Source organism: Gloeophyllum trabeum (assembly GCF_000344685.1).
Source record: "Gloeophyllum trabeum ATCC 11539 unplaced genomic scaffold GLOTRscaffold_00011, whole genome shotgun sequence".
In the NCBI taxonomy this organism is placed as follows: domain Eukaryota; kingdom Fungi; phylum Basidiomycota; class Agaricomycetes; order Gloeophyllales; family Gloeophyllaceae; genus Gloeophyllum; species Gloeophyllum trabeum.
The window spans coordinates 667,125-694,703 of record NW_006920420.1 but is presented as its reverse complement, the minus strand read 5'-3'; the positions used below and the strand labels follow the sequence as shown (position 1 = coordinate 694,703).

Here is a 27,579-nt window from a genome sequence, read left to right as displayed (position 1 = left end):
CGATTATTTACGTGTCCACTGCTGTTCACTAAGGATAAATAGGGGAAGTCACGGTTGGCGTTTTAAGGCCGTTTTAGCGTCCGTTTTGCATTTCGTTGTCGACCTCTAAAACGCATCGTAAACCGAAATCAACCGTGACCACCCCACATAAAATCCGTTTTGTGGGCCGTTCAACGCTTCGTTCAAGCACGCGTTTACACAACGTTTACAGCCACTGACTGTAGGCGGAGTTCCAATGTAGAGCCGTGATTCCTCTTTAAGGTACAGCACTCTTTAAGTTGAGATGGTTTTAAACACTTGGTATATACTACAGAAGGACACTGTCACTTCCCAGCACAAACTAGACACTCGGGAGGGGACATAAGTTCTCCAAGGCTTCAGTTAAGCCTAGATATGGCAAGAGGATTTGCGACTCCGAGCTTACCTAAGACTGAAATGCCGAGAGATGCCGAGCTAAAACGAAAACCGTGTTCGCGATTTGTGCAAAACGGCTCCAGAGCCGTTTTGCAGAAACGAGGCTAAAACGGATTTCGTGTTCGAGGCTAAAACGGTCCTTAAAACGAGCACCGTGACTTCCCCTAATTGGTTATAAGCCGTGCCGCGAAGCAACAACAATTCATAGAACCAACCTGAACAACGATCAGCGAGGCCAAGTCCGCGAGGTCGATCCCAATGGCACCAAGGATGACGCCGTGTCCTCAACAGTCTCTTCAAAGCACGCATGCCACCGTGACCGATATACCGGCCTCGAGTGCAGAGCCAGGGCATTCGTTGTGCCACTCACGCCACAGGAATGGTCTCGAATGTTCCGTGAAATCCACAGTCTGCCGGACACGTCCGCGTCGAAGCCAAGGATGTCATTCGCAGCCCTCAACAGGTTCGAAAACTCAAGCAGGCCTTCGCACCTGAGACGGCGGCGGAGGTTTACGGCGGGCCCGCCGCAGCCGATGACGACAATTGTTCGACCGTCATCCCCGACGAGTACAGCTCCAAGGGCTCCGACGAAGTCCCTACTCCCCCGGGGGGTGATGTTGGGTTCAACATGCAGATGCTGAAGGGCTCCTACTGGCCTGTCCTCACGCCCGGCGAGGTCACCGATGACACCGCCGAGCAGATTCAGGATCATTTCACAGTGCTCGAGAGCCACGGGAAGACGTCCATGCCGCCTTTAGCTTGACACCATGTCCACCCGTACAAGATGCCCCGTCCTGGGAGATGGACCATTCGCGTCGGGAGGGGCCAGCTACTGGTGAACGAGGGGGGATGGTGGAAAACAATGAGGACGGATGAGGAGGGGTGGTGGGTTATTCTGGAATGAGACCTCGTAGAATTGAACTACTTTGACTGGGGTTCGGTTACTTGGAGAGACTGAGTATTGAGGGGTTGTCTTGAGTATCTGAACTCTGCTTGTGTTGTTCCGTATTTTTGGCCACGTACATAACATTGCACCTGGGGACTGTTCGGAACGTGCTCTGCCTCCCGAAGGCACATACTGGGGGTCCATAATCGATAAGGAAGGTCTGTGCTTCGGTAGCTGCCCTCGTGCGAATATCGAAGTCAGCAGTCACCCCGCGGCTTTAGCCACATCTTTAACCGCCCGGCAAAGGACCCTTGTCGTTCTTGGCAGGATCCATATCAGTTCTTCGGTCTGCCCGCGACTGTGTCTTACTCTCTTTTCTTTACCGACAATCACCTTCCAGCACAATCACTTCACTCAGATGTCACCGCTTGCGGACACCCCAATGGTCGATGCCGAAGCCGCCCCGGTGGATGCGCCTGAGCTGGTGTCGTCGCCACCGAAAGCATCGTCTGGCGACGCGACTGCGATGTGCCACTCCCGTACAGAAGAGGAGCGACGATTGTTGAATGGCGAAGCCGCGCCCACGTCGCGCTTTGCGACATTCTTCAAGCAGGTAAATAGTGGAAGTTTTACGCATCTGCTGCTTTCCACTAAAGAGAGATTGGTCATAAGCCGAGCTCTGAAGCCAGAAAAATAACCAACCAGAAGAATGACCTGGAAGACCAAGTACGCAGGATCGAATCCAAGCCAACCATGGATGGCACAACGCTCTCAACACCATCTATTCAAAGCAAGCACGCCGCCGTCACCGATATACCGGCCTTCAAGTGCAAGGGGCTCGTTGCGCCACTCACACCCAAGGAATGGTTTCGGATGTTCCATGAGATACACAGCATGCCAGAACATGAAACATCCAAGCCGGATCCAAGGATATCGTTTGCAGCTCTCAACGCGTTCGAAATGCTCAAGCAGGCGTTCGCGACTAACACGATGGCGGGGGTTTACGGCGGGTCCGCCGCAGTCGACGACGACTATTGTTCAACCGTCGTCCCCGACGAGCGCAGCTCTGAGGACTCCAGCAGCACCCCTACTCCTCCCGACGGTGAGCTAAATTCGATATGCAGTCCTACTGGCCCTTCCCCGCGCCCGGCGAGCTCGCCGAGTACTCTGCCGAGCAGACTCAGGAACATTTGACCGTGCTCGAGAGCCAGGGGAAGACGACCATCCCGCCGCCTTTAGCTCGACGCAACGTCCATCCGTACAAGATGGCCCGTCCTGGTAGGCAGGCTGTTCGCGTCAGAAGGGGGAACTACTGGTGAACGAGGGGAGTCGGTGGAAGGAAATGCAGATGGATAATGAGGGTTGTGGGTTGTTCTTGGAATGAGATCATCGAGTAGTATAATGCTTTCACTAGTCATGCGGTTTGTTGAAACGATTGGGTATTGAAGAGCTATCGAATGAGCGGGCAAGCGGCCTCAGATATGCAATCCCTGCTAATCCTGTTCTATAATTTTGGCACCCGTGATTATCATTTCACCCTGGAACTGCTCACGACGTGCTCTGCATCCCAAGAGCCCTTGCAGAGGGCACAAAATCGATGAGGAAGGGGTTTCTGATTCGGCAGCTGCCGACGTGCGAACATAAAAGGCAGCAGTCACCACGCTACCCGTCGTCCGCGACTTGAACCAGAACTTCAACCTCCCGCAAACGACTCCCATCGCTCCTCTGCTTCTTTGAATAACTTCAAGCACGATGTTGAAAGGACCTTCATCTGGCATCAGAGGCAAGAGGACGCGTCAAACGGCAAGTTACAGCGCAGCAAGCACGCTTGGCACGATACACGAGGAACCGGAACTAAACCACTCTGGTGCCACCGTTCATACGGAGACTGCTCCGTTGCGAGTGATGCGGAATGTGCATTCGGTAGGATCTCGCGACGAGTCCTAAAGATGTTCACTGAAGAAATTTGGTCATTAGTCGTCCACCAAAGCACACAAAATGACCAACCAGAGCTTAGAGCTCCCTGCTCCGGAGCAGTTGCTATACCATCCAAAACCCCGTCGCTGCGACACCCGACTAGCCTGGATTAACGGCACCATGTTCGATCTCGCAGGCCTCCCAAATCCCCGTTCTATTGCGAACTCATCGGACTCGCCTTTTGACTATGCATTGGGGGGATACGATGGAGCCCTGGAACCCAGTGAATCCGAGAGAATGTACTCCGAGCTCTCGTCTATGGAGCAGGCAGAGCGAGCCGTCGAAGAGGCACTGGAGGAGTTGCTGGCCCAGTCCACTGCGCCCGCCTACGCAGAAGCAGCACCTGCGCGCGTGCCCGAGTTCGTGGGCACATCCCCCGCATCCTCCAACGACGAACTGCCGGGTATTATCACACCCGCGAACGGCTGCGCAATGCCCGCATCCGCCAAGTTGAAGTGCGACAACTCGTCGACGGACAACGTCTTCGCCGCCGCACGGGACGCGTCCGAGAGCGGGACCGCATATCCTGCCTCGAGGGAGGACTCGCAGGTTCCTTCCAGCTTGACAACCGTCGGCTCATTGCCCAGAGAGGAAACGGAGCGCCTCTGTGAAGCATGGCGGGCGGCCTTGAGCGGTTTCGACTCCCGGAGCCCGTCGCCCGACATTCCCCACCATAACCCCAGCCCTAGCTACTCGTCGGATAGTCGAGAAAGCACCCCCGAGCGCTCGGACGAGGAGGTGTTGGAGATCGCGATGCGGCTACGGGGTGCCCGATTCCCTCTGACGGACGAGGAGATTAGGTGGCGCCTCGAGCAGCCCCTCGAGGTCTTCCAATCGGCAAACCCTCCCCATGGGCCCGGCACTCCCAACCCCGCGGACAACCGCCCGTATCTGGCAGAGCTGCGCGGCCCCAACGTTCAGACAGGGTCGAGGAGGATGACGTGGACCACGTTTGAAACGCCTACGAGAGATCCGGAGATGATAGATGCCTCCGAGAGAGCGCGAGATAGAGCGCTGTGCGAGGCAATCGTATGCGTCGTTAGGAGTGGGTGAAGAGCAGGCACTGGCCGTTCGGTTGGGTGTCGACATAGAACGTTATCGGGATGGTAGCCAATACACACGGTTTCTTTTATTCTGGGCTTTCCTTCTGTACGACTTGCATAGTCATTGGGCTCCTGTTCATTTCTCCACCTGTTTCGAATCATTTGTATTGCAAGCAAATAAATATTCTGCTCTCCTCCAGAGACGTCTGAGCCTTGGACGAAACCAGGCATTGAGGACGGTTAGCCGAGATCCGGTAGCTGCCGAACGGATACCAGGATAATCGACAAGTCCTATGTTGGTGCCACCGAAAGTCTCCTCATCCATCCTCTGCGTTTCTGAGCGACGCATCCGCTCCCCGCGCAGGTTTCTTGAGAGATACATCCCGCAGTGTCCGTTTGTCAAATCCTGGGACGGCGAAGCCGAATCAGGAACGTCAGCTGTGCCTGGAGCGTCTGTATGTATGCTGATGACCGTGCTCGAAAGCACGACTCTCAGGATACGTACAACGTCTACAGGTGTAACGTGGACGCCTCGAGACCGCTGGAGTATCATACATGAGGTACCCCGCAATTGATAAGGGTCTGGGTGAGTCATTATGTTACTTTCTGCCAAGAAACCACGGCTGAGTTGGATTCCACAGCAACGTTGAAGTCACCCAGGCAGATACAAATCTCCCGCACAGAGAGATATTGAGGAGAACGGATGTGAACCGTCGTTCGACGTACCATGAAAGCTACGAAGATAGCAGCGCAGCAGCGACCCGCGGATGATCCCAGCGTGCATTCGAGATCGGGCCAAGCTAGAGGCAGATAAACCACGACTCTACAGAGAACCTAGTAGACTGTCAGACGAGCAAGAGGATTCCGTTCCTGGTGAGTCGCAGTCGTCTCAATCTCGACCGGATTTACAGAATATCGCAGGCTGCTACGACCGCCCTTCCACGGAGATCAGTGCATCCTACGAGCCAGATCCTCTGCCGTACGGCGTCAAGCTAGTACATCCCCGCCCGCAGACGCGGGAAACACCATGCTGCGGGGTACTCTTGTGGGTCAAGCGACAGGAGAAGGTCCCCAGATTACCGTCGGCCATGAAGGATGATCGCGGGAATCTTTCTCTCGATTCGCCGCCGAATCCTCCCTCGCATCCTTATGTCCAGTCCTCCAGTCCCCATTGTACCTCCATGACCGGCCATTATCTTTTGAAGACAGGGGCCTGCATCGTACGCCTCGCGCGTCGGTCATCTAGTGATGTCGGCGATCCCGCCAGGCTCCGTCTTCATTTATCCGTCTTGGGTCCCATATACCGTCCGCGTCTTTCGATGACCTACGATGTCGGACAGACGTAGGAGGCCGGTGGCGGGTATGTTTCCGGAGTTGTTGTCCATGTCCGGGGCAGGGAAAACAATCCATGGGAGTTCCCCAGCGCTACCTCGAATAACTAGTCAAATTTCATAGACCGACAGACTCGCGAAACCAGAACAAAACCAAGATACGATGGGCCTTGGACGGGTCCACAGAGTAGAGGGAGGAGGCAACGCGGCGTTTACCACGCCGCGGGTTACACTCGTTCAATTCCATCAGAACTAAATTTTCGGGTGCAGTCGCGTATGTCAATTCATACACGCATCTCAGACGATAGATTTCTAGGGTGTTATAACTACTATACATCGAGTCTACAGCACTTAGAAGATAATAACAAGAACGACATAGTAGTTGACCGCAGAAACACTCCCCCCTGCACTCCTTGGAGGATTGAATCTCGTTCGCGGACGTGGCCGAAAGAAGCTTCGGGTTTGTCCGAAATACAGCAGCCCCGATGACCAGCCAGCTTCTCTCTGCTTCTCTGGCCTCAGTGGCCTGTCGCACGGACACGTCCTACCTGAAATGGGACAAAGTACCTTGAACTTCGAACTTGAAAGAGGAGGAACAGACGAGTGCGACGATCTGCCAGTCCTAGGTAACGAGCTGTGGTGGTATACGCTCGTCCTAGTTAAGATAGGCTGGGGATGGCACAGCTCAGGGGAAAGGAGATGATGAAAAGAACCTATTAAGACACCTCTACATCAAACTTGATCTCCAATTTAATGAAGCCATCCTGGCCCAGTGCTTGTGATCCAAATCCCTTAGGCTGACAGTTCTGGAACCTTAGTAGCGTCTCGCTTGGTTGCTGTCTTTGGAACTTCACCCCTTGCGATGTTTTGAAGTCCCGGTATCATTCTCCTCGCTGAGATGGTCTTTTCTATGAGCGCCGTAGCTGGATTCTTTTGGTCATCTCTCGTTCTCCGTCGAGACTTTGGGAACGAAGGACGGCAATACATGTTATTCAAGCTGTCGACCTGACGAGCTTTTGGCGACTACTGGAGGATCTGGGTCAGTTCCCTCTGTCCCATGGGTATAGACTCTCCGACACCAGTGAAGACAGATCCAGGAGAGGTTTTTTACCTATACGGGACCCGTGCTCCGGTCGGCGGCTGTCTATACTTGCCATACAGATGAAGTCGACTGCGTCGCAATGCTCTACTTCTTGCTCCTTTCAGCGCCGTGTAACTCATCGTGCACGTTGGTCACTGACGCTATATCGGTAAGTTTCTTTGTCTTCACCTCTCTTTGAAAGTGCACGTCTCTTACTCCTTGGATAAATTCTCGCCTCTCTTCCCAATCATCCCAATAAATAGACAATATGCCTATGTCTCTCCCAATGCTAGCTCCCTTGGGATCCCCGAACCCTATTCTCCGCCCGTTTCCGACCTTCCCATCGGCTGGCACGACCCTGTCCCATCGTCTGACGGCCTCTTTGGTGGATCGCATCCTTTCGGCCACATGTATAGACGCCTGATTGGCGATATTCGCCTGCCACTGCACTCGCCTAAGACCGAGCCCGACGGGGCTAGGATCGAGGCAACAGCAAAGCAAGAGCGCTGTCGCGCTTTTGGTCACATGGGTTCCTTGCAAAGCTGGAAATGTCAGGGTGAACCCCATCTCCGTCATGAGGTCTGTAGGTGATGTATTCAACAGGCTGATTATCCCTGCTAAGGTTCGGGACAATGGCTGGCTACCATCATGCGCAGGTTGTCTCTTATCTATCACAGCAAACAGTACATTCTCCTTATTTGGACGGACGCGCGACTCCAGGAAGGATGGGGTGAAGTCCACGGCACTGGCAGATTCGAAGGGGTCGAAAGGCAAGTATGCAAGTTCCAGGCTGGATGGTGGACAGTATCATTAACGAATGCGTCACCTCGCTGGGATGGATGTCAGGCATCCTGTCTTGCGCTTGTTGAGCGGAAGGAGGTCGCCCGCCAGCGCTTGTGGGGAATGTCGCCAACGAGTACTGGATGTTGCTGTGCAGGAATATCTGAGCGCAGGCGCAGATAGTTGATGAAGTTGTCCAAGGTCCCTCTCTGACCACGACTTTTGCCTGCTCAAGTCAAAGTGACTACTACCATTGTTACGGTCTTGTCACGTGTGAGTGCGTCAAGCCAGTACTACTGGCGCCCATCTCACAGGGCGAATACATCTGCGGAACCTATTGAATCGACTCTCTGGGTTCCCTCAGCTTGACGCCTAGCTATTGCTTCCACTGACGAGTTGGTTTTCATCATTACATAGACCGGAAATAACCTTGATAATGCTCCCGGAATGTCCCACAGGCTGCCAACTGCACTTGCCTTCTATCGATGCATTCCGGCATGCTACCCCACAACGCAGATAAGGTGAGCCTGGGTCCGCAGATAATAAACCCGACATGATTCATGCTGTCCAGATGCACAACAGCCGTTTACTCCAGGTGCCTGAGAACACCCTATCTTACTCTCAAACCTGCAGATGTCTTGGATTCGTGTGCTGGAGACGCAAGAGTATCGAGAGGGTCGCTGTAAAGATCGTCATCAATGGCTAGATAACGATGACCTGCGCCCTATTCCTGTCAAAGACCGGACGTATACGTGGAGAACGTACTTTTGGTTTTGGCTCTCTGCCAATGCCACCCCCGCCTCGTTCTACGGCGCAACGACAGCGTTAGCAGCGGGCTTGAGCTTGTGGGAGGGTATCGCCTGTCAACTTGGAGGCCAGAGTAAGTGGTCGTGCTGTACTTCTCGCGCGGATAATATGCTGAAGATAATCAGTCATTATTGCAGTTATCCTCTGTTTTAATGGCCGCGCTGGGGCCGTCTATCATATTCCGTACCCTGCCATTGTTCGAGCTAGCTTCGGTGTATGGGGGGGTTATTGGCCTGTGATCAACAGAGTTGTGATGACTCTTGTATGGACCGGTGTCAATGCCGTACAGGGCGGTCAATGCACATATGTAATGCTCCATGCAATATTTCCCTCGATCGCAAGAATCCCTGATGTATTTCCACCCGATGCATCGGCTTTGACGTCTGGTGGTCTTATTGGCTTTGCACTATTCTGGTAGGTAAAAGTGTCCAGTCTTCGTACACCACCCAGAGGGTCTTGGTCTGAAGCCTTTTTCTCTAGGATCTTGACTACCTCTTTCCTTCACATAAGAATTCCCAAGCTGAAGTGGTACATATACGTCAAGCTCTTATTTTTCGTTCTCTGCTGCATCGGGATGTTGGCCTGGACTGTCAAAGAGGCTGGAGGCATTGGGCCCGTTGCACGTCAAAACAGTACTGTATATGGGACTAAGAAGTCCTGGCTTATCGCGCAGTATATCTGGATTTACTGCGCTAACTGTGCCACGTACGCGTCAAACGCCGCCGATTTTATGCGGTATGCCAGGAGACCTAAAGATGCCTTCTGGCCACAACTCATTGGATTTCCCCTGTCAACACTATTGATCGGCTTAGTCGGGAACATCGTCGGGTCAACATCTCAGATTATATTTGGTGACGTTCGTCCTCTTTCAGCCACATTATTCTGCCAGCGTCGCTGACCTACAGCCTCTGTAGCTGATCTGGAATCCGATTACTCTCCTAGATGCCATGCTCACTCGTGATTATACTCCAAGAACCAGAGCGGGCGCCTTCTTTCTCGCCCTTGGGTTTACTTACAGTTCGATATTCTCTTCTATATTTGAGAATTCCATTCCGCCAGGCAACGATCTCGCCGCACTCTGGCCTAGATTTATCACCATCCGTCGAGGCTTCTACCTCGCTGCCGTTATTTCTTACGCAATGTGCCCTTGGTATATCCTCGGGACGGCCTCAAGCTTCGTCAGTTGGCTCGCCTCCTATCAGTTAGTGATTACACTTTGTATGCGTGCGCCACTCACGCCGCTTTGACTCCAGGATCTTCCTTTCTGCTATCACCGGAGTGATGCTCTGCCAGTACTACCTTATCAGTCGCGGCCATTTTCTAATCCCGGATCTCTATACCACCAAGCCGTCTGGACTTTATTGGTATTCTAATGGATGGAACTATCGCGCATACGTTGCCTACTTGATGGGCATTGCACCCAACTTCTACGGCTTCCTCGGCGTATTCGGAGTCAACGTCAGTCTGGGCGCGGAACGGGAATACTACTTCGCCTACCCGATTGGCCTGTTCGTTAGCTTTATGGTATATTGGGGGCTGTGTCTCTTGCATCCACCGCAATGTATGATGAAATCGAAGGAATGGAACGAACCTCCCGACTACGTGGTTTCGGAGGACGACTGGATGACCAACAGAGACGCCTCCAGTCTCGACGATGACAAAGAGAAAGTGGATCTCACGAACGTCGCTGTGAATGTAGTGAGGGAGTAGCACCTTATTGTGTTTATTGTATGGGATACGCACTGTTGGTTGATACCTCTATAGACAAACGTAGCTAAACAAAAACATGTATAAGGAGCATGCGGGATATAAAAGACTGCTGAGCAGCCAAGGCGGTTAGCAGCACTCGTCTGGTCAGCACGCATACAGTAGCCGGTGGCGCAAAGCCCGCCACACCAGTCCGTAGCAGTACTAAACCCACATAGATGACGGGCATCCATGGCCGAGCTCGATACCTATGTAGGCCAACGCGATCCTACGCACAGACCTACCAATCACAAAAGGGGTGCCAGAGACGAAGAACAGGAGCGTGCCATAATGCTCGGGCCAGCAGGTAGAGACGAGGGTGGCGCGAGGTAGACGCCACACGGGGCTGTCCATAGTACCAGTGTTGCAGCGCAAGGACCCCATATTCTAGCTTGCGAATGCACCCTATCACTAGGGCAATGACCATGAGGCGGTCCGGGAAGTCCAAGCGCAGGGGCGCAAGGCCCGGATGATACCCAAAAAGAGAACAAAGGCGACGCTTTGACCAGTGGCGCGCGCATTATAAAAGTCGGTGCCTGCCGGTATTCCAGTTCAATCAGTGCCCACCATTAGACGCGCCTCCATCGTCTTTCCACCTCGACACTCACCACATTTCACAAGCTATCACCATACAACTCTGATACCATGTCGAACATCATCATTGACATCGCGTTCACCTACGCCACTGGCGGTCATCTGTCCTCGCTGCCGCCCGACGCGTCCTCCACCCAGTGGCCCGCCACAGATCCCATGAACCCTGCACTGACGGACGATGATCGCCACGCGATGTACGACACGAACATCACCCCGACGCGCCTAAATGAGCTGTTCGATAAGTTGGATGAAGTATGCTCCCTTTTCAACGCGTCGAGAATAGGTCACTGAAACGATTGGTCATTAGCTGTCCGGGAAAACGAGCAAAATAACCAACCTGCTCCCAGACGAACCCGTCCTACATCATCCTAAACCGCGCCAGGCGCGACCAGGCTGGCTTCTCAACTTCGATGAGCGCGACTGGCTACCCACCCCAACGTCGCCGCTTACCCCCGACTGGCGGGAGGTACCCAACGCAGCGCCACACTTCAACTGCGCGCTCGCAGGGTACGAAGGAGAGCTCGACTACGCTGAATCGCAGCGTATGATGGGGGAGATTACACACTTGCCGACGGCATACGCGACATGGCCACCGGTGATGAAGTTCGATCCCTTCGCGGACTGGGAGGAGGACGACGCGTGGAGCTCATCGTCGAGCGAGGGCCACAGCTCGCCCGCATCGTCTACGGAGGACTTGCTAAGTCTCATCACACCGGCGGGCAGCAACGCCTCCATCACCGCTCCCAAGAAATCCGGATGCGATCGCTCGTCCTCGTTCGTGTCGAGCTCCTCTGACGTCAATGCCCCTACGTCGTTCGCGCAGAGTCAACCGCCCTCGCCCGACGCGCTCTCTGATATGACCCACGAGCTCGCTGCGGAGGCCGTTATGAAGACCAGAGGCGAAGTCTGGCGCAAGCGTACCCCACCCCCGCCTCCACCCGAGCGGGAAGTGATCAAGTCTCGCATCCCCCCTCTTCCAGTCAGAGGGCCCAGAGACCTTCTTCGCCTCCTGGTCTGCGGCGTCTAGACACGTATTGGCATATCGTCACGGCCGTAAACCCTGGCCACCGACGTGACGGCGCAATAGTCTCGAGAGGACCATTTGATGCAGGCGGCTGCAGCTGGGAGCATGTAGGAACGCGGACGCCGTTGAAATGTTAATGTACGAGTATTGGTTCTTATCTGCTTTCTCATTGTACGAGTAGTGCTGGGGAGCGAGGGATGACGTGTTCGGACAATTTTTTCTCATAATTTCTCGGGGTATTGCTTCATTTGTGGAATCGGATTGTTTGTATCGCTTGAATGAAAGTCGCCTGCTTTGCGTCTCGTCATCTTCCAAAGCCTCAGTGAAATGTGGGGTCCGATGACGAAAGATCCTAGAATGGGTGGGACGAAGATCCATCCATCTCCTCGTGTATTGAGACTTTGGATGACGCTATCCGTTATGCTTTACCGCCTAATGGAAGGTGTCATAGTCACGAAAGCAACAAATAGCTAGCCCACCCTTGAAACGGTCCAAAGATGTCCGCTGCAAAAGCTAGCCTTGGAGAGGGCGAAGTAGATGTACGGTACTTCCCTTCATCACAGAGCCCAGTTTTCTGACAGTAGTCCAGCGTCGGTCAAGAGTTCGTGACTGTAGGCAGCTCCAGAAATTAGGGCTGAATACAATTAGCAGATGGATGGAGTCCGCGCAGCAGATACAACAGTGAACAGAGCCGATAGAGTAGGTGGGAGATTCTGCAGCTACTTCAGGCCTGAAGAGTGACGCCTTGAGGAGCCTCTGGTACTTAAACGGAGAGGAGTACTACGGTCCAAGGATGTTGGTACTGGCCGTAAGCTTAGGTCCATTTAAGCACCATGATCCCAGGACCCACAATCGATGGCCAGACGCAGATATGCTCCCCTCAGGCAGACAGGATGTCGACACGAGACGTCAACCTCCCAGAAGAACTCCGCAGTTGGTGAGCAGGATTGCGACAGTATGCCAGACGCCACGCTTGGGTACACGCTGAATCTCTTATAGTAACGCAGAATCGCGATACATACCAGTCCATCCCCCCCTGGGCTCCATGCAAATGCAGGGTGGAAGGTCCTCTAATTCGGCTCTGCAGCAACCTCTCTAGGGAAATCGCCGTTCCGGATCAGAGTGCTCTACGGCAGCCAAAAGGCATTCAAATGAGTATAGTCGTAAGGTCCGCATTCCCAGAACAAGTCTCGACTCTCGAGGGCGATGGTGATCGGGTTGTGCTGCATCTTCGTCAGGGTTATTAGAGGATTCCTATGGCTTTCAGGTTTCCAACATTCCTTCCCTTGCACAAGATTGCAGAACACGATGAATTCAGTGAATCCGTCAGGGCAGGTCCAGTAGACAACAAAGCGGAAAGTAAAAGGACCATTGAGAGGAGTCATATCGAAGAAGCAGCGCAAGGTGTTATCCAATTTAAGCTTTGACTGGAAATGGCAATTGTCTGGATACCAGTGTTGTGCCAGTTCCGAACTAGTGGACGAAAGATTGGAGAACCGTCAACTCGTCAACTAGTTCCGTTTACTTTTGGATAACTTTCCGGCGGAACTGTGGCGCGAGCTTTGCCCGCCAGCAGTCCTCCTCAGTTCCCGTCGAGATGTTGAGTTCCCCGTCCGTTCTGATTGCAGGGATGATGGGTTGCTCTCTATAGTCTTGAACTCATGCGCTTAGCTAAGGTTTTTCACCGTATATGGTAGTGAGTGGGAAAGTTGACCTCCGTGGGCAGGTTGACGAAAAGTCAACGGTTCTTAAACTTTGTAGAACTAGTTGCTTAGTTGACGAAACAACTAAACTAACTGGCGTCAACCGGCCCAACACTGCTGGATACGGCCACCTCGAACCTGCAATCACATTTCTCGCCATTGCCCACAGGCTGTAATCACACCAGACGATATTGGACGATATGGGAATGGTATTCGGTACATGTGCAGAACAGAAAAGCGGGACATGCACTTTACTATTGATGGTACAAGGGAAAAGCGGAAACAAGGGTGAGAGCAAGGACTAAAAGGAGGCGATACCATAAGGATATTAAGTCCAGCGATAATTTACGAGAACTTCCATCTGGGAGTTGCCTTAGTAAGGAAAAACGTGTAATGCAAATACGCGGGTCTTACCTGTTGTTACAGTTTACACAGCTAGGAGAAAACATGTTAGACAAGGCAAAAGACCGGAACTAGTGCTCTCTACTCACGTTACGAAGGTCTGTGGCGAAAAAGGTCAGCATAATGCTAAGTGATAAAGGTATGTGTGGAGACGTACAGTCATAGGTTCATCCGCACTCCGCGTTTGTGCTTGGCGGTAGCGGCACTTCCTCTGTGACAGGAATTCAGACTGTCTATCCAATGTATGTCGCAAAATACATACCTGTTTGCATCTGCCACACTGGAATGCATCCGTCTCTGCCTGCTGTTCCTCCGCACCAAGCGAGTTAAACAGATTTTCCTGTTTGATCTTGTTATCCGCCGCCTTCCTTTCTTCAGAGGCCATTTCCTACCACAACACGCATAAGAGAATACGCAGGACAAAGACAGAGTCGACATACAGCGCTGCTCATAGTGGCAAACTTGGCAACGGGCAGATCTCCAGAGACGACGCTTTCACGCAGTCCTGGGTTGTGCTTGTCCTTGAGGTTTACGAACAGCGAACGTATCTTGCTTTTGTAAGCAGCATTGGCCCCGTTGAATTGCTGTATCACCGCGGCCTCGATCCCCTTTGCCCGTCCGAGGATCTGCTCGCTCGCTGTGGGATACCAGTATCAGTCACTTGACCATACACCGACCCGGGATCATGACTCACGAGCACCAGAATCAATTGCCAGGGCATCGTAGATGATTTCGATGCATTTGTCCCGCGTCTTGTCGCCGGTGACTTCCACCCGAATACCATCGCTCTTCGCCGTACGCTCGGCAAGAGGGCTCTTACGAGCGGACGGGCTCTGAGCTGTTGGGGTGATCGGCGTGGCGGGTGTCATGGAGGCCTTTCTCTCTAACAGGAGCGCAGCATATGTCAGTAAGCAGTGGTTCCGGCGGGATTACTAGAGCGGACGCACCTGGTACCTTGCCATTTGGCGCCCCCTTCGCCGAGCCACCGTTGCTCAGTTTCTCTCGTTCGACCGCCTGCTTCCATTTCTTGACAACCTCCTTCGCCAAGTCGGATACATCTTTGTTACCGTGAGATCGTAGTTTGCCCACAGCTAGACCAGCTTTGCTTTCCTACTCAAACGGATTCGGCGTTCGTCAAATGGCGCTCACACGAATCATAAACAACGCAAACTCACCCGTAACAACGCCTCTGTAATGACCGCCTCCTTCTTGAGAGTCTGCAAGATCCCGAGTGTCTCCTGTAAGGCCCAGAAAAGGCCCAGAAACGTGGAAAATGTCAGAAAACATAAATGAACGGGAGTGACAGGGAGGCAGTAGGGAGGAATGCACTCGTACCTCGTCTGACGATGCACTTTGCAGCTTTTTCACGAGCGTCTTTAACTCTGACGCGCCGGACATCTTTCGTCTATCTACCGGAGCTATCTACGACACTGGCGGGATCGGTAATACCAACGTCTCGCTGACTATCGACGCGTACGAGTCAGCGTTTGAGAGTGCTTGGGAAAGAGCTGCGAGGATGTGGCGGCGCCTGTTGGCCTAAACACGTACAAACACCGCGCTCGCTGTTCACGCCGACGAGCGTGAAGACAGTCCACTCATAGAACTTATCGGACTGTGCTCTCTGCTACCCTAACTCTCGGCTCTGTTCTACACTCCCAAGCAGTCCCGGATACTCCTCGAAACCGACTCCTCAATGTCGACACTCCCTCCTCTAAACCCCCTTCTCAAAAGTTGCGCAAAGCGAACATATGACGTCTTTGCATCATGTCCAGCCGCGGGGATGCAGGAAGAGGAGACAAGGTTAGCATGAATATCAGGTGAGGAGGGACTGCGCTCACTCGAGGTACCTCCGTTGCAGTGCGAGACTAAGACTTTCAGTCAAGATCAACGATGAGTACAAACACTACAAGGAGCTCCCACCAACGCTGCTCGCTCAACAGGGGCCAGTGGGCCCTGCAAGACCAAAGGAGCAGCGGAAGGCTATCACGGCTGGACGTAAGTACTGCTTTCATCTTTGGCAGAGGGACTATGCTTGACCTTTTGGTATAGCCGCTGCAGATACCTCGATGATGATTGCAAAGATCGACAATACCCCCCAGCAAAAGCCGTCCACATTTGCCTCTTCCACGAAGCTCTCGCAAGCACTACAGCTACACAAGACAACACGGACCATCAAGCCCACGTATCATCCACAATGGAAGCTCATGCGTGTCATTTCAGGGCATCTGGGCTGGGTACGGAGTGTGGCAGTGGAACCAGGAAACAAGTGGTTCGCTACGGGCGCTGGCGATCGTGTCATCAAGATTTGGGATCTGGCGTCGGGAGAGCTGAAGTTGTCGCTGACGGGGCATATATCCACCGTACGTGGTCTCGCTGTGTCTTCGCGACACCCATATCTCTTTTCGTGCGGAGAAGACAAAGTGAGTCCCTCCAAGCTTTCGCTTTGCGAGTCCGATCTGATGGGAGTTCCAGATGGTGAAGTGCTGGGACCTTGAACAAAACAAAGTCATCCGGCATTATCACGGACATCTATCAGGTGTATATTCCCTCAGCTTGCACCCGACACTCGATATCCTCGTCACGTCTGGACGAGACGCTTCAGCCCGGGTATGGGATATGCGAACAAAAGCGCAGATTCATGTCCTGGCAGGACACACAGCGACAGTTGCTGACGTGAAATGCCAAGAGTCAGATCCCCAGGTTATCACCGGGAGTATGGACTCCACCGTTCGGTTCGTATTTTTTCTGCTGTAGTCCTCCATTACCTATGATAGACATAACGCCCAATAGTCTATGGGATCTTGCGGCGGGCAAGACCATGACGACACTCACCCACCACAAGAAGTCCGTCCGCGCACTGGCAATCCACCCCACGGAATACTCGTTTGCGTCAGGCTCTGCAGGCGGTAACAACATTAAGAAATGGAAGTGCCCAGACGGCACGTTCGTATTCAACTTCAGCGGACACAATGCCATCATAAACACGCTCTCCGTGAATTCAGAGGGCGTGTTCTTCTCAGGAGGTTCGATATCTAATGTCGGGGATCGAAGCCGTAGTGCTGACGATTTGTACCAGGTGATAATGGGACCTTGACCTTCTGGGATTACAACACGGGTACTCCATTCCAGCACCTCGACGATATTCCTCAGCCTGGTTCCTTGGAAGCCGAAGCGGGCGTTTTCTGCTCGACCTTCGACATGACCGGCACGCGCTTAATCACAGGTGGTGCTGATAAGACCATCAAGGTGCGTTGTGACCATCTTCCATCTCGCGAACACCCTGATATCGAGCTCTATTCCCCAGATTTACGCTGAACAAGCGCAGTAGATTTGTACATCATTCGCCATTTTGTTGTCACCTGTGCTAATACGACCTGTTGCCTTGTTTTCCGTAAACCTGCTATCGGTGTGCGATATTGGTGCAGTGCTATGCCGGCGGTCCGGAGTAGATAACGGGCTACGACTAGAATAGATATCCTCTCACCTTCACCGCAAGGATGGCGTTAGTCAGACTGCCGTCGTCGCTTGCTCGCTGTCTCCTCGGTCTACCGCTGTCCCTATACATTGGGCAGCAGAAATGAGCTCGCCGACACCGCAAGCCGTGCCTACCGGCCGGGACGACGAACGGCAGCCGTTGCTCACACAGTCCGAGCCGCCACCATACGACGTCAACGTTGCAGAGGATGAAGAGACCGCGAACGTCCTGCCAGAGGAGAAGAAACCGAAGTGGTCATGGGGATGGATAGCATGGTACTCCTTCCTGATCATAGGCGGGGTATTCCTCCTTGCCATGTTCATCAAGGGGTTCATCGATGCAGGGGATGTCGACGTGAGTCCTGTCAGATCCTGTTCGTCAAGTGGGGACTGACGTAGGGGAAGTTCGACTTCAAAAAGGCCCTGAAGGACGCCCTGGGCGGAGGCCTCAGCGGGGCGGCTGGTGTGTGGCCACTAGTATGTCTTTACCATGCTCCAGACGCTGACCGGTAGACAGCCATGGTGCTTCAGGTCTTGACCTTGATGGTACGTTCACACCGCCTATCCTTAGCTCTTGTATCTCACCAGATTGATGTAGCCGCTCCGGACGGTAATGAACTACCAGTACAGATACGGTACCACAACTACGACAGCGATCAAGACGCTGTATCATGACGGAGGCTGGACACGATACTACCAGGGGTTGACTGCAGCTTTGGTGCAGGGCCCCGTCGCACGCTTTGGAGACACTGCCGCGAACGTCGGCATCCTCGCTCTGCTTGAGTCAAACAGCTACATGAAGGAGCTGCCGTCGCTGATCAAGACTGTATTTGCGTCGCTCCTGGCTGCGGCGTTCCGTATCATCCTCACTCCCGTCGATACCGTGAAGACGACGCTTCAGGCCCAGGGCAAGCCTGGCATGCAAATCCTGAAGGACAGAGTACGTCGATATTACTGTTTATGTGAGCTCCGAGAATCAATACTCCCCGAAAGATCAAGAAGTATGGAATAACTACGCTATGGTACGGCGCGCTTGCTACCGCCGCCGCTACTTTTGTCGGACATTATCCAGTTCGTATCTCACCATTAACGTACAAACGCACGACTGAGCTGTCTTCCGACTGAAAGTGGTTTGGCACGTACAACTTCCTGCGCGAAAACATCCCCGTCCCGCACGCCCTCTTCTGGCAGCTCGTCCGCCAGGCCTTCATCGGCTTCGTCGCATCTATCGTCTCCGACACCGTGTCGAACTCCCTGCGCGTCGTCAAGACATACCGCCAAGTGAACGACACGCGCATCGGGTACATGGAAGCTGCTGAGGCGGTCATCGCCACCGATGGGTTGAGGGGGCTCTTCGGGCGAGGCTTGAAGACGAGGATTCTGGCGAACGGGTTGCAGGGGCTGATGTTCTCGGTCCTGTGGAAGCTGTTCTTGGATTTGTGAGTGCAGTGCGATCCTCATATTGAATGTGCTCTAATCATTTTGTATTCATAGGTGGAACGACAACACGAAGTAGGAACGGAGTGCAATTTCTGATTTCCTGGATTGGGATTCGCTCCGAGTCTGATGGTTTCATTGCACAATGTCCATATTCATCATCGGTGATTCAGATGTATAATACCTGCTCCTAGGTTGTGTAGTGCTGCTACTCGTAGATATGGGATCTTCTTCTCGCTCTTGGAAGCAATAGCGCGTTTGCCAACACCCGGGTCCCGAGGGCACGACATTATTGATTCCCTTTGTTTGCGTCGCACAAATAACGCGTCCTCGGACGCGTCGCGCGTCTCGCGTCCGACGCAATCATCAATTGTCTTTATATCCGTACCTCCGCTTCTACCATTCACGATGGGCGCCTCAGAAGAAGTCGAAGACGTCAAGCCGAAGATTAACGTTGTGGTCAACTTCGAGGGTACCAGTAAGTGCCAGCGCTGATATTCGTTTGTTGAAGGGCTGTATTTGATGCGAAGGGTGGCGGGCGTGCAGATACGACGGTGAAGCTCAAGGTGAACACTACGTTCAAGAAGGTGTTTGATGCGGTGGAGGTGAGTTGTGCTCATGTATGTCGTTTGTGTGTGTTGCTCATGGATTGTGTAGAAGAAGTTCGGGTTCGCAGAAGGTGCTTTCACACTCGATCCCCTGCTACAAGCGCCCTTAACACCCTCCTACGTGCTGATAGACTCCCTGCGGTTCTTCTATGAGGACAAGCGGCTAAGCAAGGAGGAGACACCAGCAGATGTAAGTTGGAAAAGCTGTAGCCTCACAATTCCGCCGGGGGCTTGATACCGGGTTTTCTAGGTCGGGTTGGAGGATGGGGACATGATTGACGCTCATGTACAGCAGGTACGCATTTCTAGCATGCATGGTGTCCCCCGTTCGCAGCTGATGTCTTGCGTAGCTCGGTGGTGGCTTGATTTGCTAGTATTCCACTAGGCATGGCCCCTGAATATACTGTATTCACTTGGATGGATTGTTGTCTTGTTCTACTTATGCTCTCCTAATTCATAATCTTCTGCTATCTTCGTGATGGCCTGCCTGTTAGTATTCCAGCTGCTACTAGTATCGACGAAGCGCCGCGGCACCCGTACCACCAGGACATCACTCAGCTTCCTTGGCCGCTTTCCGTTTCGCAGCCCATTCCTTTGCTTTGGCACGTCTGGCAGCCTTCATAGCCTCCTCCTTATCAGTGTCTCCTGCCTGTTCTTCCGCGATAGCGCCCGCTGCGTCTGCTTGTGCCTCGCCTATCTCCCGCTTACTAGAGCCGCCACCCCTATCGTCATCACCACCCTTCTCGCTACCCTCATCCTCATCACTATCGCCATACCCCGCCAACCCTCCCAACGCCGGCTTCTCACTCTCCTTCTCTTTCGCTCGTGCTTGCTCCTGCCTGACGCCCGCCTTGACCGTGCGCCACGCTCGTGACCACCTCCCCCTCAAGAACGCAAAGCGCTTGTCCGCGCCGTGGTTCGCAAGGATGCGCATCTCCAGCTGCGCGGGGTTCGGGGAGGTGCTGAGGTGCACCGCGGTGCGCCGCATGAGCTCGCGCTGCGGCGCGTCGGGCTCCTCGTCGCTCCCGCCCCACCTGTCTTCCTCCGGATTCTGCGCGAAGGTGGTGTCGTCTTCCTCGCGGAGTGCCCGGAGACGCTCCTCGCGCGCGGCGTCGATAATGCGCCGTCGTTTCTGGCGGTGGTAGTCTTCGAGCTCGGCGGGGGTGAAGAAGAACGTGTCTTCGGAGTCAGAGGGCAGGTCAGACCAGCCGGAGGTGCTGAGCGTAGGGGACAGTGGCTCCTGTGTGTCCGCAATGCTGGAGGGCAGGGCGTCTAGGAGCAGGCGGGCATCGTATCTGTGATATCATAGACGCTTAGTGATGTCCGTGAGGCGAAGAAGGAATGGGAAACCCAGCATGCCTCTACATCACGGTTTACAGGAGTGCTCGTCAAGGGATGTCAGCACCCGTAGAATAAGATTAGAGCAATAGCATATATTATCGGACGCCCAACAGCGTTACAGGACCGTCGTACAGCTCGCAGTTTCTGAGGAATGTCAACGTACCTGTCCACCCAGATTTCCTGCTGTCTTGCATTCCCCGCTTGTACTTCCTCGTCCTCGTACCTACTGTTACCAGCCCCTCCCCATCGAATGAGACCCTCCCCTGCCTTCACTACTTCACGATCCCCATCTTTCACTCGGACAACCTCGAGTGAGTCAGCTGCTGCCCATGCTTGCGGGCCGCGCACCAAGTCGGCCTCGTACGCCTGGATGAAGAGCGCCGGGTCCGGCTGCGATTCGAGCTCATGCTCGTCGTCGGAATTGTTACCATGCTCGGCGTGTTCTGAGTGCTGGCTCGGCCTGTGTCTCTGGCGAGACTTCGCGGACGCGCGGTGTTTTCGCTTGGACGGCCTTGGGAACATTCGAACTGAGTGGAGACGGACGTCGAGGCAAGGGAGTGTAGGCTGCCGGCGGCGACGGCGGGGAGGTCACTTGACGCGCACAGCTTGACGTGTCCGTGGTACGCGTCTCACTAGTCTGCATCCAGACGCGCGGCACTTGGCACATTAGGCATATTCGGACCCTGTAGTGTCACGTGCACTCATTTAGGACGCGCTCGCTGCAGTGTCGAACGCGAGTATGAGCGCGTTTGAAGCTCTTTCAGGTTGTCCTTTGCCCTCACAATGTGTGTGTAGCCTTATTATGTGTATTCCAGAGCAATAGAGAGGTAAGGGAGACATGAATCCTCATTAACTGCTACATTTCTGCTGTTGCCATGCAGTTTGTGCTGGTATATGATGCTTGCCAATTAAAATATACATTAATTTATCCATACTCTGCTTTAGTCTGGCATATACCCGTCCAATGTGCACCGGGTGCAAGGTGCGAGGGCGCTATGGCTCACAAACACGCCGGGGAGGCAAAAGGATGAGATGGTGTCCAAATTAGGAAGAGCCAGAGGTGCTGAGTCAGCAACTCTTGCCATGGTCCTGTCGCATATTCTGAGTGTTTTGATGTTATAAAAACACATAACTGTACCATTACATGGTATTCAGTTGTAGATGCAGTCAAAAGAGATCCTGGTTATGCATCCAGGCAGCGAAAGTAGAGCAGAGAATAGAGGCAAAGGCCGTGGGACAATTCACGTGATGTTGAAATCGGTGAGCCAGCCAAGGCAGGCGCGACTGGAAGCAGACCGTTATATGCCGACCGCCCTCCACCTGCCTTATAAGGGAGGCAATACGGTCTGACTTCGGGAGACTAGCGTCTCACCGCGTTCTCGTTGGCGTTGCTCTCTCTCTCGTTTACCACGGATTTTCATGTGCGTCTGAACACACTGCGCTCATAATGGATTTTCTGCACGCCCTGCTGGGCCGCATACAGAGCAAGCTTTCGTTCGTTTCGGTACAGCCAATAAATTGGAAGCTATACGTGCAGTCCTTCTCCTGGGGCGTTACACTTTTCGAGTCCTACCTACTGTGAGTGACGTCCTGCAGGTGTCTAGCTTCTTTGCTGGGCGTACGCGAGTGCTAGTATGCCGCGGACGCGGCGGGGTTGCCGCCCTCCGGTCGTACTAGCTCTCGCCTACCTTCCAGCGAATGGACTGACAACGCAACGTGACATGACATGACATGACATACTCATATTTGCGCTTCTTGGCTGATATAGTCTGCGTCAATATCCCCTCTACTCAAAGGCGGCCCCCCCTGCCATCCTTGAAGGCCACTTCGACAAGGACACCTTCGAAAAGTCCCAGAGATATGGGAAGGACAAGGCCAAATTCTCCCTCTTTGCTGGGATCTACAAGCAGGTTATCGACTCGGCCCTAATTCAATTTGGTGCATACGCATGGTCTTGGGATATTGCAGGGAAGATACTTAGCAGGTTTGGATATGGCCCGGCGTACGAGGTACGTTTACTGTGCCACGACAGGAACGGGAACTGCCACTGAACACCGGAGGGCTGTAGATACCACAGTCGATACTGTTCTCTGCGGTGCTCTTTTTCATCTCGTCTCTACCCTCGCTCCCCCTCTCGGTCTACCAAACCTTCGTCCTGGAGGAAAAACACGGCTTCAACAAGACCACCCCTTCCCTGTTCGTCACGGACATGCTCAAGGGATGGGCGCTTGGCTTTGGAATTGGTGCACCCTTCCTCGCCGCCTTCCTGAAAATATTCAAGTGGGCTGGCGACCGCTTCGTCCCGTGGTTGATGGGCTTCCTGTGTGTATTCCGCATACACTGCTGCTGCTTGAGACGCGCTCTGACATGGTGTTAGGCTCGCGTTCCAGCTTAGCATGGTCGTGCTGTACCCGACTGTCATCCAGCCGCTGTTCAACAAGCTTTCGCCGCTCCCCGAGGGCCCGCTGCGCGGCAGGATCGAGTCGATGGCGTCGAAACTGAAGTTCCCGCTCAAGCACCTCTATGAGATCGACGGATCGAAGCGCAGCTCGCATAGTAACGCGTACTTTTTCGGACTGCCCTGGGTAAGTGTATTTGACTCGCGACTATACTTCATGCGCTGATCTTGCGCAGAGTAAGCACATCGTCATCTTTGATACGTTAATCAAGGAAAGCCCGCCGGAAGACATTGAGGCTGTACTAGGCGCGTACCTTCACCATGGACTCCCATCTTACGACTCTGACTTGTTATTCTACAATTTGTAGCGCATGAGCTGGGCCACTGGTACTTCCTGCACCCGTCAAAGCTCCTCCTTATCTCCCAGGCACACATTTTCACAATACTCTCTCTGTTCCCCGCATTCTTGCACGCCCCGCCGGTCCTCCGCTCGTTCGACTTCCCCGAACATGTGGCACGGAACCCGCCTACCATCGTCGCATTCCTCTTATTCCAGGTAAGCGACAGGCGGCTTCGTAGCCTCACTTTGCACTTGTTGTGTTGTCTCGACTAACAAATCTTCCTTGGTCGCGGTGAATGTAGATGATATTGACGCCAATGGAAGCAGTCGTCGGTATCGGCCTGAACTTCATTAGTCGCCAATTTGAGTGGCAGGCCGACCGCTTCGCGACCGAGCTCCCCGCGAAGCTCTTCCAGGACAACGCCGCCGGTAAGCACCCTCCCCGTCCGTAATAGAACTAACTCGGCTTAATCAACGGTACAGGGAAGCTGCAGTTGAGCGAGGAGGAGAAGAAGGAGGTCGAGGACATGGCGGATATGGGCGAGCGGCTCAAGCGCGCGTTGATTACGCTGCACGTAAAGAATTTATCCACTGTTTGGGTGGATTGGCTGTGCGTCTGCCCTCTTGTTCATCGTTCTTCGCTGAGGCATGTTTGACTGATTGAATGTGTTGCGATAGATACTCGGCATACCATCACTCCCACCCGACACTGACGGAAAGGCTGAAGGCTATTGAGGGGATTCAGAAGCGCGCACCCAGGATTGCCGCGGATAGCGCCAAAAAGGAGTTGTAGTGCGTCTTGCTCTGTACTGTGAAAATATATTATATTGCTCTTGTTTTGGGTTTGGTCGGTACGAGGGACTGGTGGAATTGTCGGCTCCGAGTTCCTGTCATGAGGGATCGGCGCAGTTCGCTTCCCTGCCGTGCGGGTGAAGACAAGTTGGAAGATGAGGTACACTTCGGATTGGACGCCTCGGGTTGGGTCAGGTTTGGCTTCATGGGATTTTTTTGTCTCGTTGGGTACTTCCAAGGGCCCAGATAAAAGTGCGATCCAAGTCTGATTTGTTTCTCAATCATTGGTCTTCTCTTCCACAGGCCCTTTATCACTCCATCCACGCTCTTTACTATCGTCGCTCGTTTGCTTCATCATGCGCGTGCAATTCTTACTGCTGGCCTCGTCTTTGGCCGTCGCGTTTGCGGACCCCCAGGCGTGTGTGTGCCCTAGTCCCTCCGACGTCGCCATCCCCATGACTACGTCCACCCTCGTGGTGACTTCTACCTCAGTAGTCGTTTCCGTAGTCACGACGCCTACTGTGCTCCCCAGTCCACCAATCAGCAGTGGCGCTAACGCTCCTACGCCTACATTCGTCCTCACCACCACCGCTCCTACCGGGAGCGCTGGGATTTCCACCTCCCCCGGTTCCGTTTCTTCATCTACGATCTCGGCTAGTGGGGGACCGAGCTCGGTGCCCGCCTCCATTCCCAGTGGGAGCACGTCCATTGGCGATGCAGTCACTGATCCCGTTACTTCCCCGGCATCCACGATCTCGCCAACTACTCCTGTAGTGACGAATGTGGTGACCACGGACACCCCGAGCACCAGCGGGTCCACGAGCACGGGGCCCATTTCCTCGCCCACCGTCACTGACCCGGTCACCACGCCATCCGTTCCCACATCCACACCCATTTCTTCACCCAGTGTAACAGACCCGGTTACCACGCCGGCCGTCCCCACTTCCTCCTCCCCTACGACTACAGATATCATTTCTTCTCCCAGCACAACAGACCCCGTCACTTTACCGGCTGTCTCCACTTCTGGGTCACCCACGACTTCTTTGGCCGCGACGCCGACCGCTGTCCTGCCTGCCGCTCCAGACGCGACCGGGCAATGCAACACCGGATCTCTGCAGTGCTGTCAACAGGTGCAGAACTCTGGGGATCCTGGGATGACCGATGTCCTCAGCTTGGTGGGGATCGTGCTGGAGGGGCTCAACGTGCCCATTGGATTCCAGTGTAGTCCACTCACGGTTGGGGGGCTTGGGGGCGGGGCGACTTGGTGAGTGTGCTTACCTGATGTGATCGATGGGGACGAAGGGCTGACTTGCGTGGGCAGCACCGCGAACCCTGTCTGCTGTGAGGATAACTCGTCTGGTAAGCCGCCTCGTTGAATTGGCTGAGCTTTAACAAGTGCTTATTAATATTTGACACAGGTGGCCTCATCTCGGTTGGCTGCATGCCTATCAGCCTGATCGGCTGAGCTGGATTGTCCGTCTAGACAAACTCAGGTGGGCTCGGGTGTCTCTTCGTTCCATCATCTTCTGACCCCTAGTGACGCAGTATATGCATACACTACAAAAACGACCCTTCGTGCCTACTTCTATGTTGCTTCTTTCCCTGCTTTACTGGTTACATTGTCGGAAATACTAGCCTATAGTTTAATACATCCTCCGTCGTTATTTGACTTGAACACCTATACACGAATATATAGAAATGCTAAGCCTACTATACAAGATTGCTGTCGGGCCACAAGGGCATGGGTTATCGTACGTGAGCGACATGTGGCCAATTCAGGTACATTATCGTGTGGCTCCTAAATAGGTTGAGCGACTATCTGAAAGCACTCTGTTCTGTTTGGCAGTCTGCTCTGTTTGGTGGTCTGCTCTGTTTGGCGGTGATCCATTTCAGCGTGCCTTCATGCAAGTGGAGTGCATTTAACACGACCGCTGACCACTTCGCCTCCCTCACTGCGTCTACCTACCGGAAAGGTTGACCGTTGTCTGAGGAGCGTACCGAATACTTCACCTACGTTCGGTAGGTTTGTATCATCTAGCACCTACCTGGGTCCGACAGGAGAGCCTGAGGCCTACGTTTGGAGGTGCTTTCGAGGTAAGTATCTCGATTCTTGACCAACATCCAATCATAAGAACGAAAGGTTTTGCTTCCGTGGTTCCCGATGGGATCTCGCATCCCGAGCGCTTCTAATCATACGTGTTCGCTTCCATACTGTGGCGTCTGCCAGCGTCCGCTTCATGTCCACCTTGTTCGCCATAATATGTCGTTCCTCATCTAACCCTCCGACCAAAATCTGACAGTGCCGTGAACTACTGTCACCGGATGAATATTTCTCTATTTTGCACTGCCGAAGATCTGGCGGTTGTCAACAAATTTCCCCTTCTATTCGCAACAAGCATCCGAGACATGTCTCCTTTCATCAATTGAAGAAATGGACAGTCCCGCACCAAGCCCGCGATCCTATATAAGTCGCAGTCTGGTTCTGTGAACCCATCGAGAATTTCTCGTTTGCGCCTTCCACTCATCTCGCCCACTCGTCACTCATTGAAACACATTCCTTACCTCTGAATAAAAAACCAAGATGTACTCCATCCTCGTCAAGCTCTTCACACTCTTCTCTCTCCTTGTCTTGGCTTCCGCCAGCCCGCTCTCTGCCCGCCAGGTCGCTGGAGGCCAGTGCAACACCGGCGCGATTCAGTGCTGCCAGCAGGTGCAGACCGCCGGAAGTCCCGACATGACCAACCTCCTAGGGCTCCTGGGCATCGTTGTGGATGGTCTCAACGTGCCCATCGGCTTGCAATGCTCCCCGCTAACCGTTGGCGGCCTCGGCAACGGGGCTACTTGGTAAGTACAATCACCCCTTTTGTTCTCGAAGCGACCACTGACACGACTGTGGTTGTATAGCTCCGCGCAGCCCGTCTGTTGCTCTGATAACTCGTCAGGTATGGGTTTTTCCAGATGTTTTCAGTGGCTGCACTGTTCTGATATCACCGGTTTGACAGGCGGTCTGGTATCCGTGGGGTGTATTCCCATCACCCTCGAATGGTAAACCCATTGTCAATGAAGGGGCATTCCACCCAGAGGTCAGTCGCTGTGGGCTAGTTCCCGTCAGTTGACTTCCTGATCCAACACCCTTTCCTTGCGCACCAGATCACGTCAAGTCACCTCAGGTCCAGGAGCTGACTGAAAGAGATTTTGGATGTTTCCCCAACCGAGTTCCTAAAGTTTCTTCTAATTGGTCTGAGGGCTTTGCTTTCGCTTTCACTTCTTGTCCTCTGAATCGTTTGAATTCTTCCTTCCGTCGTACCGATGTTCGGTTTCTTGTCGTTAAAGCATCGTGTCTACCACTGTGACGTTGATACCTGTTAAAGTATTATAAAATGCAGGGCTCTGAGACGCTA

General features: G+C 53.6%; 14 protein-coding genes across 14 annotated transcripts in view; 11 read left to right on the top strand and 3 right to left on the bottom strand.

Moving 5' to 3' along the window:
- The window catches only part of GLOTRDRAFT_140027 (uncharacterized protein), a gene marked incomplete at its 5' end in the record, with an annotated part of 3,937 nt that extends 2,677 nt beyond the window's left edge, over positions 1-1,260 (top strand). The window contains one exon of the mRNA XM_007870208.1: positions 868-1,260. Coding sequence (XP_007868399.1) covers positions 868-1,177 — 310 coding nt within the window. The 3' untranslated portion in view covers positions 1,178-1,260. The remainder of the gene's footprint in view (positions 1-867) is intronic.
- Positions 1,261-1,718: 458 nt separating this feature from the next.
- Positions 1,719-2,494, top strand: GLOTRDRAFT_131378 (uncharacterized protein; the record flags this gene model as incomplete). The annotated part of the gene is made up of 2 exons (XM_007870207.1): positions 1,719-1,913; positions 1,973-2,494. 2 exons carry the CDS (start codon positions 1,719-1,721, stop codon positions 2,492-2,494), a joined length of 717 nt encoding a protein of 238 aa, XP_007868398.1.
- Positions 2,495-3,298: 804 nt separating this feature from the next.
- GLOTRDRAFT_131377 (uncharacterized protein) lies at positions 3,299-4,330 on the top strand (the record flags this gene model as incomplete). The annotated part of the gene is made up of 1 exon (XM_007870206.1): positions 3,299-4,330. One exon carries the CDS (start codon positions 3,299-3,301, stop codon positions 4,328-4,330), a length of 1,032 nt encoding a protein of 343 aa, XP_007868397.1.
- A 2,507-nt stretch (positions 4,331-6,837) lies between these two features.
- Positions 6,838-7,506, bottom strand: GLOTRDRAFT_46029 (uncharacterized protein; the record flags this gene model as incomplete). The annotated part of the gene is made up of 1 exon (XM_007870024.1): positions 6,838-7,506. A coding segment is annotated over one exon (669 nt), but the record flags the coding sequence as incomplete, so codon positions are not given.
- Positions 7,507-8,145: 639 nt separating this feature from the next.
- GLOTRDRAFT_45457 (uncharacterized protein) lies at positions 8,146-10,029 on the top strand (the record flags this gene model as incomplete). The annotated part of the gene is made up of 5 exons (XM_007869972.1): positions 8,146-8,392; positions 8,445-8,733; positions 8,800-9,175; positions 9,234-9,520; positions 9,573-10,029. 5 exons carry the CDS (start codon positions 8,146-8,148, stop codon positions 10,027-10,029), a joined length of 1,656 nt encoding a protein of 551 aa, XP_007868163.1.
- A 681-nt stretch (positions 10,030-10,710) lies between these two features.
- Positions 10,711-11,686, top strand: GLOTRDRAFT_95125 (uncharacterized protein; the record flags this gene model as incomplete). The annotated part of the gene is made up of 2 exons (XM_007870205.1): positions 10,711-10,911; positions 10,967-11,686. The coding sequence occupies 2 exons, from the start codon at positions 10,711-10,713 to the stop codon at positions 11,684-11,686; spliced, it is 921 nt and encodes a 306-aa protein (XP_007868396.1).
- A 1,879-nt stretch (positions 11,687-13,565) lies between these two features.
- Positions 13,566-15,252, bottom strand: GLOTRDRAFT_122383 (transcription elongation factor). Its single transcript, XM_007870204.1, has 10 exons — positions 15,124-15,252; positions 14,964-15,026; positions 14,736-14,898; positions 14,483-14,671; positions 14,229-14,425; positions 14,051-14,176; positions 13,946-13,999; positions 13,878-13,888; positions 13,801-13,821; positions 13,566-13,747 (listed from the first exon to the last, which is right to left on the bottom strand). The coding sequence occupies exons 1-10, from the start codon at positions 15,184-15,186 to the stop codon at positions 13,732-13,734; spliced, it is 903 nt and encodes a 300-aa protein (XP_007868395.1). The 5' UTR covers positions 15,187-15,252; the 3' UTR covers positions 13,566-13,731.
- Positions 15,253-15,308: 56 nt separating this feature from the next.
- On the top strand, positions 15,309-17,227 carry GLOTRDRAFT_117190 (WD40 repeat-like protein). The gene is made up of 7 exons (XM_007870203.1): positions 15,309-15,588; positions 15,647-15,783; positions 15,838-16,208; positions 16,261-16,520; positions 16,579-16,811; positions 16,865-17,034; positions 17,093-17,227. The coding sequence occupies exons 1-7, from the start codon at positions 15,482-15,484 to the stop codon at positions 17,114-17,116; spliced, it is 1,302 nt and encodes a 433-aa protein (XP_007868394.1). The 5' UTR covers positions 15,309-15,481; the 3' UTR covers positions 17,117-17,227.
- Positions 17,228-17,290: 63 nt separating this feature from the next.
- Positions 17,291-18,963, top strand: GLOTRDRAFT_140024 (mitochondrial carrier). The gene is made up of 7 exons (XM_007870202.1): positions 17,291-17,617; positions 17,668-17,725; positions 17,780-17,808; positions 17,861-18,202; positions 18,256-18,333; positions 18,391-18,701; positions 18,757-18,963. Exons 1-7 carry the CDS (start codon positions 17,366-17,368, stop codon positions 18,776-18,778), a joined length of 1,092 nt encoding a protein of 363 aa, XP_007868393.1. The 5' UTR covers positions 17,291-17,365; the 3' UTR covers positions 18,779-18,963.
- Positions 18,964-19,051: 88 nt separating this feature from the next.
- Positions 19,052-20,178, top strand: GLOTRDRAFT_100819 (ubiquitin-like protein). The gene is made up of 6 exons (XM_007870201.1): positions 19,052-19,177; positions 19,246-19,304; positions 19,357-19,378; positions 19,439-19,497; positions 19,558-19,602; positions 19,658-20,178. Exons 1-6 carry the CDS (start codon positions 19,108-19,110, stop codon positions 19,679-19,681), a joined length of 279 nt encoding a protein of 92 aa, XP_007868392.1. The 5' UTR covers positions 19,052-19,107; the 3' UTR covers positions 19,682-20,178.
- On the bottom strand, positions 19,858-21,197 carry GLOTRDRAFT_140022 (uncharacterized protein; the record flags this gene model as incomplete). The annotated part of the gene is made up of 2 exons (XM_007870200.1): positions 20,812-21,197; positions 19,858-20,602 (listed from the first exon to the last, which is right to left on the bottom strand). The coding sequence occupies exons 1-2, from the start codon at positions 21,168-21,170 to the stop codon at positions 19,858-19,860; spliced, it is 1,104 nt and encodes a 367-aa protein (XP_007868391.1). The 5' UTR covers positions 21,171-21,197.
- A 760-nt stretch (positions 21,198-21,957) lies between these two features.
- GLOTRDRAFT_140021 (uncharacterized protein) lies at positions 21,958-24,235 on the top strand. Its single transcript, XM_007870199.1, has 9 exons — positions 21,958-22,226; positions 22,417-22,657; positions 22,717-22,970; positions 23,026-23,233; positions 23,283-23,352; positions 23,415-23,602; positions 23,689-23,815; positions 23,870-23,996; positions 24,065-24,235. The coding sequence occupies exons 1-9, from the start codon at positions 22,096-22,098 to the stop codon at positions 24,177-24,179; spliced, it is 1,461 nt and encodes a 486-aa protein (XP_007868390.1). The 5' UTR covers positions 21,958-22,095; the 3' UTR covers positions 24,180-24,235.
- Positions 24,236-24,492: 257 nt separating this feature from the next.
- On the top strand, positions 24,493-25,791 carry GLOTRDRAFT_140020 (hydrophobin-domain-containing protein). The gene is made up of 4 exons (XM_007870198.1): positions 24,493-25,442; positions 25,500-25,537; positions 25,597-25,671; positions 25,724-25,791. Exons 1-3 carry the CDS (start codon positions 24,535-24,537, stop codon positions 25,641-25,643), a joined length of 993 nt encoding a protein of 330 aa, XP_007868389.1. The 5' UTR covers positions 24,493-24,534; the 3' UTR covers positions 25,644-25,671; positions 25,724-25,791.
- Positions 25,792-26,696: 905 nt separating this feature from the next.
- GLOTRDRAFT_111847 (fungal hydrophobin) lies at positions 26,697-27,579 on the top strand. Its single transcript, XM_007870197.1, has 4 exons — positions 26,697-27,022; positions 27,083-27,120; positions 27,181-27,261; positions 27,329-27,579. The coding sequence occupies exons 1-3, from the start codon at positions 26,760-26,762 to the stop codon at positions 27,225-27,227; spliced, it is 348 nt and encodes a 115-aa protein (XP_007868388.1). The 5' UTR covers positions 26,697-26,759; the 3' UTR covers positions 27,228-27,261; positions 27,329-27,579.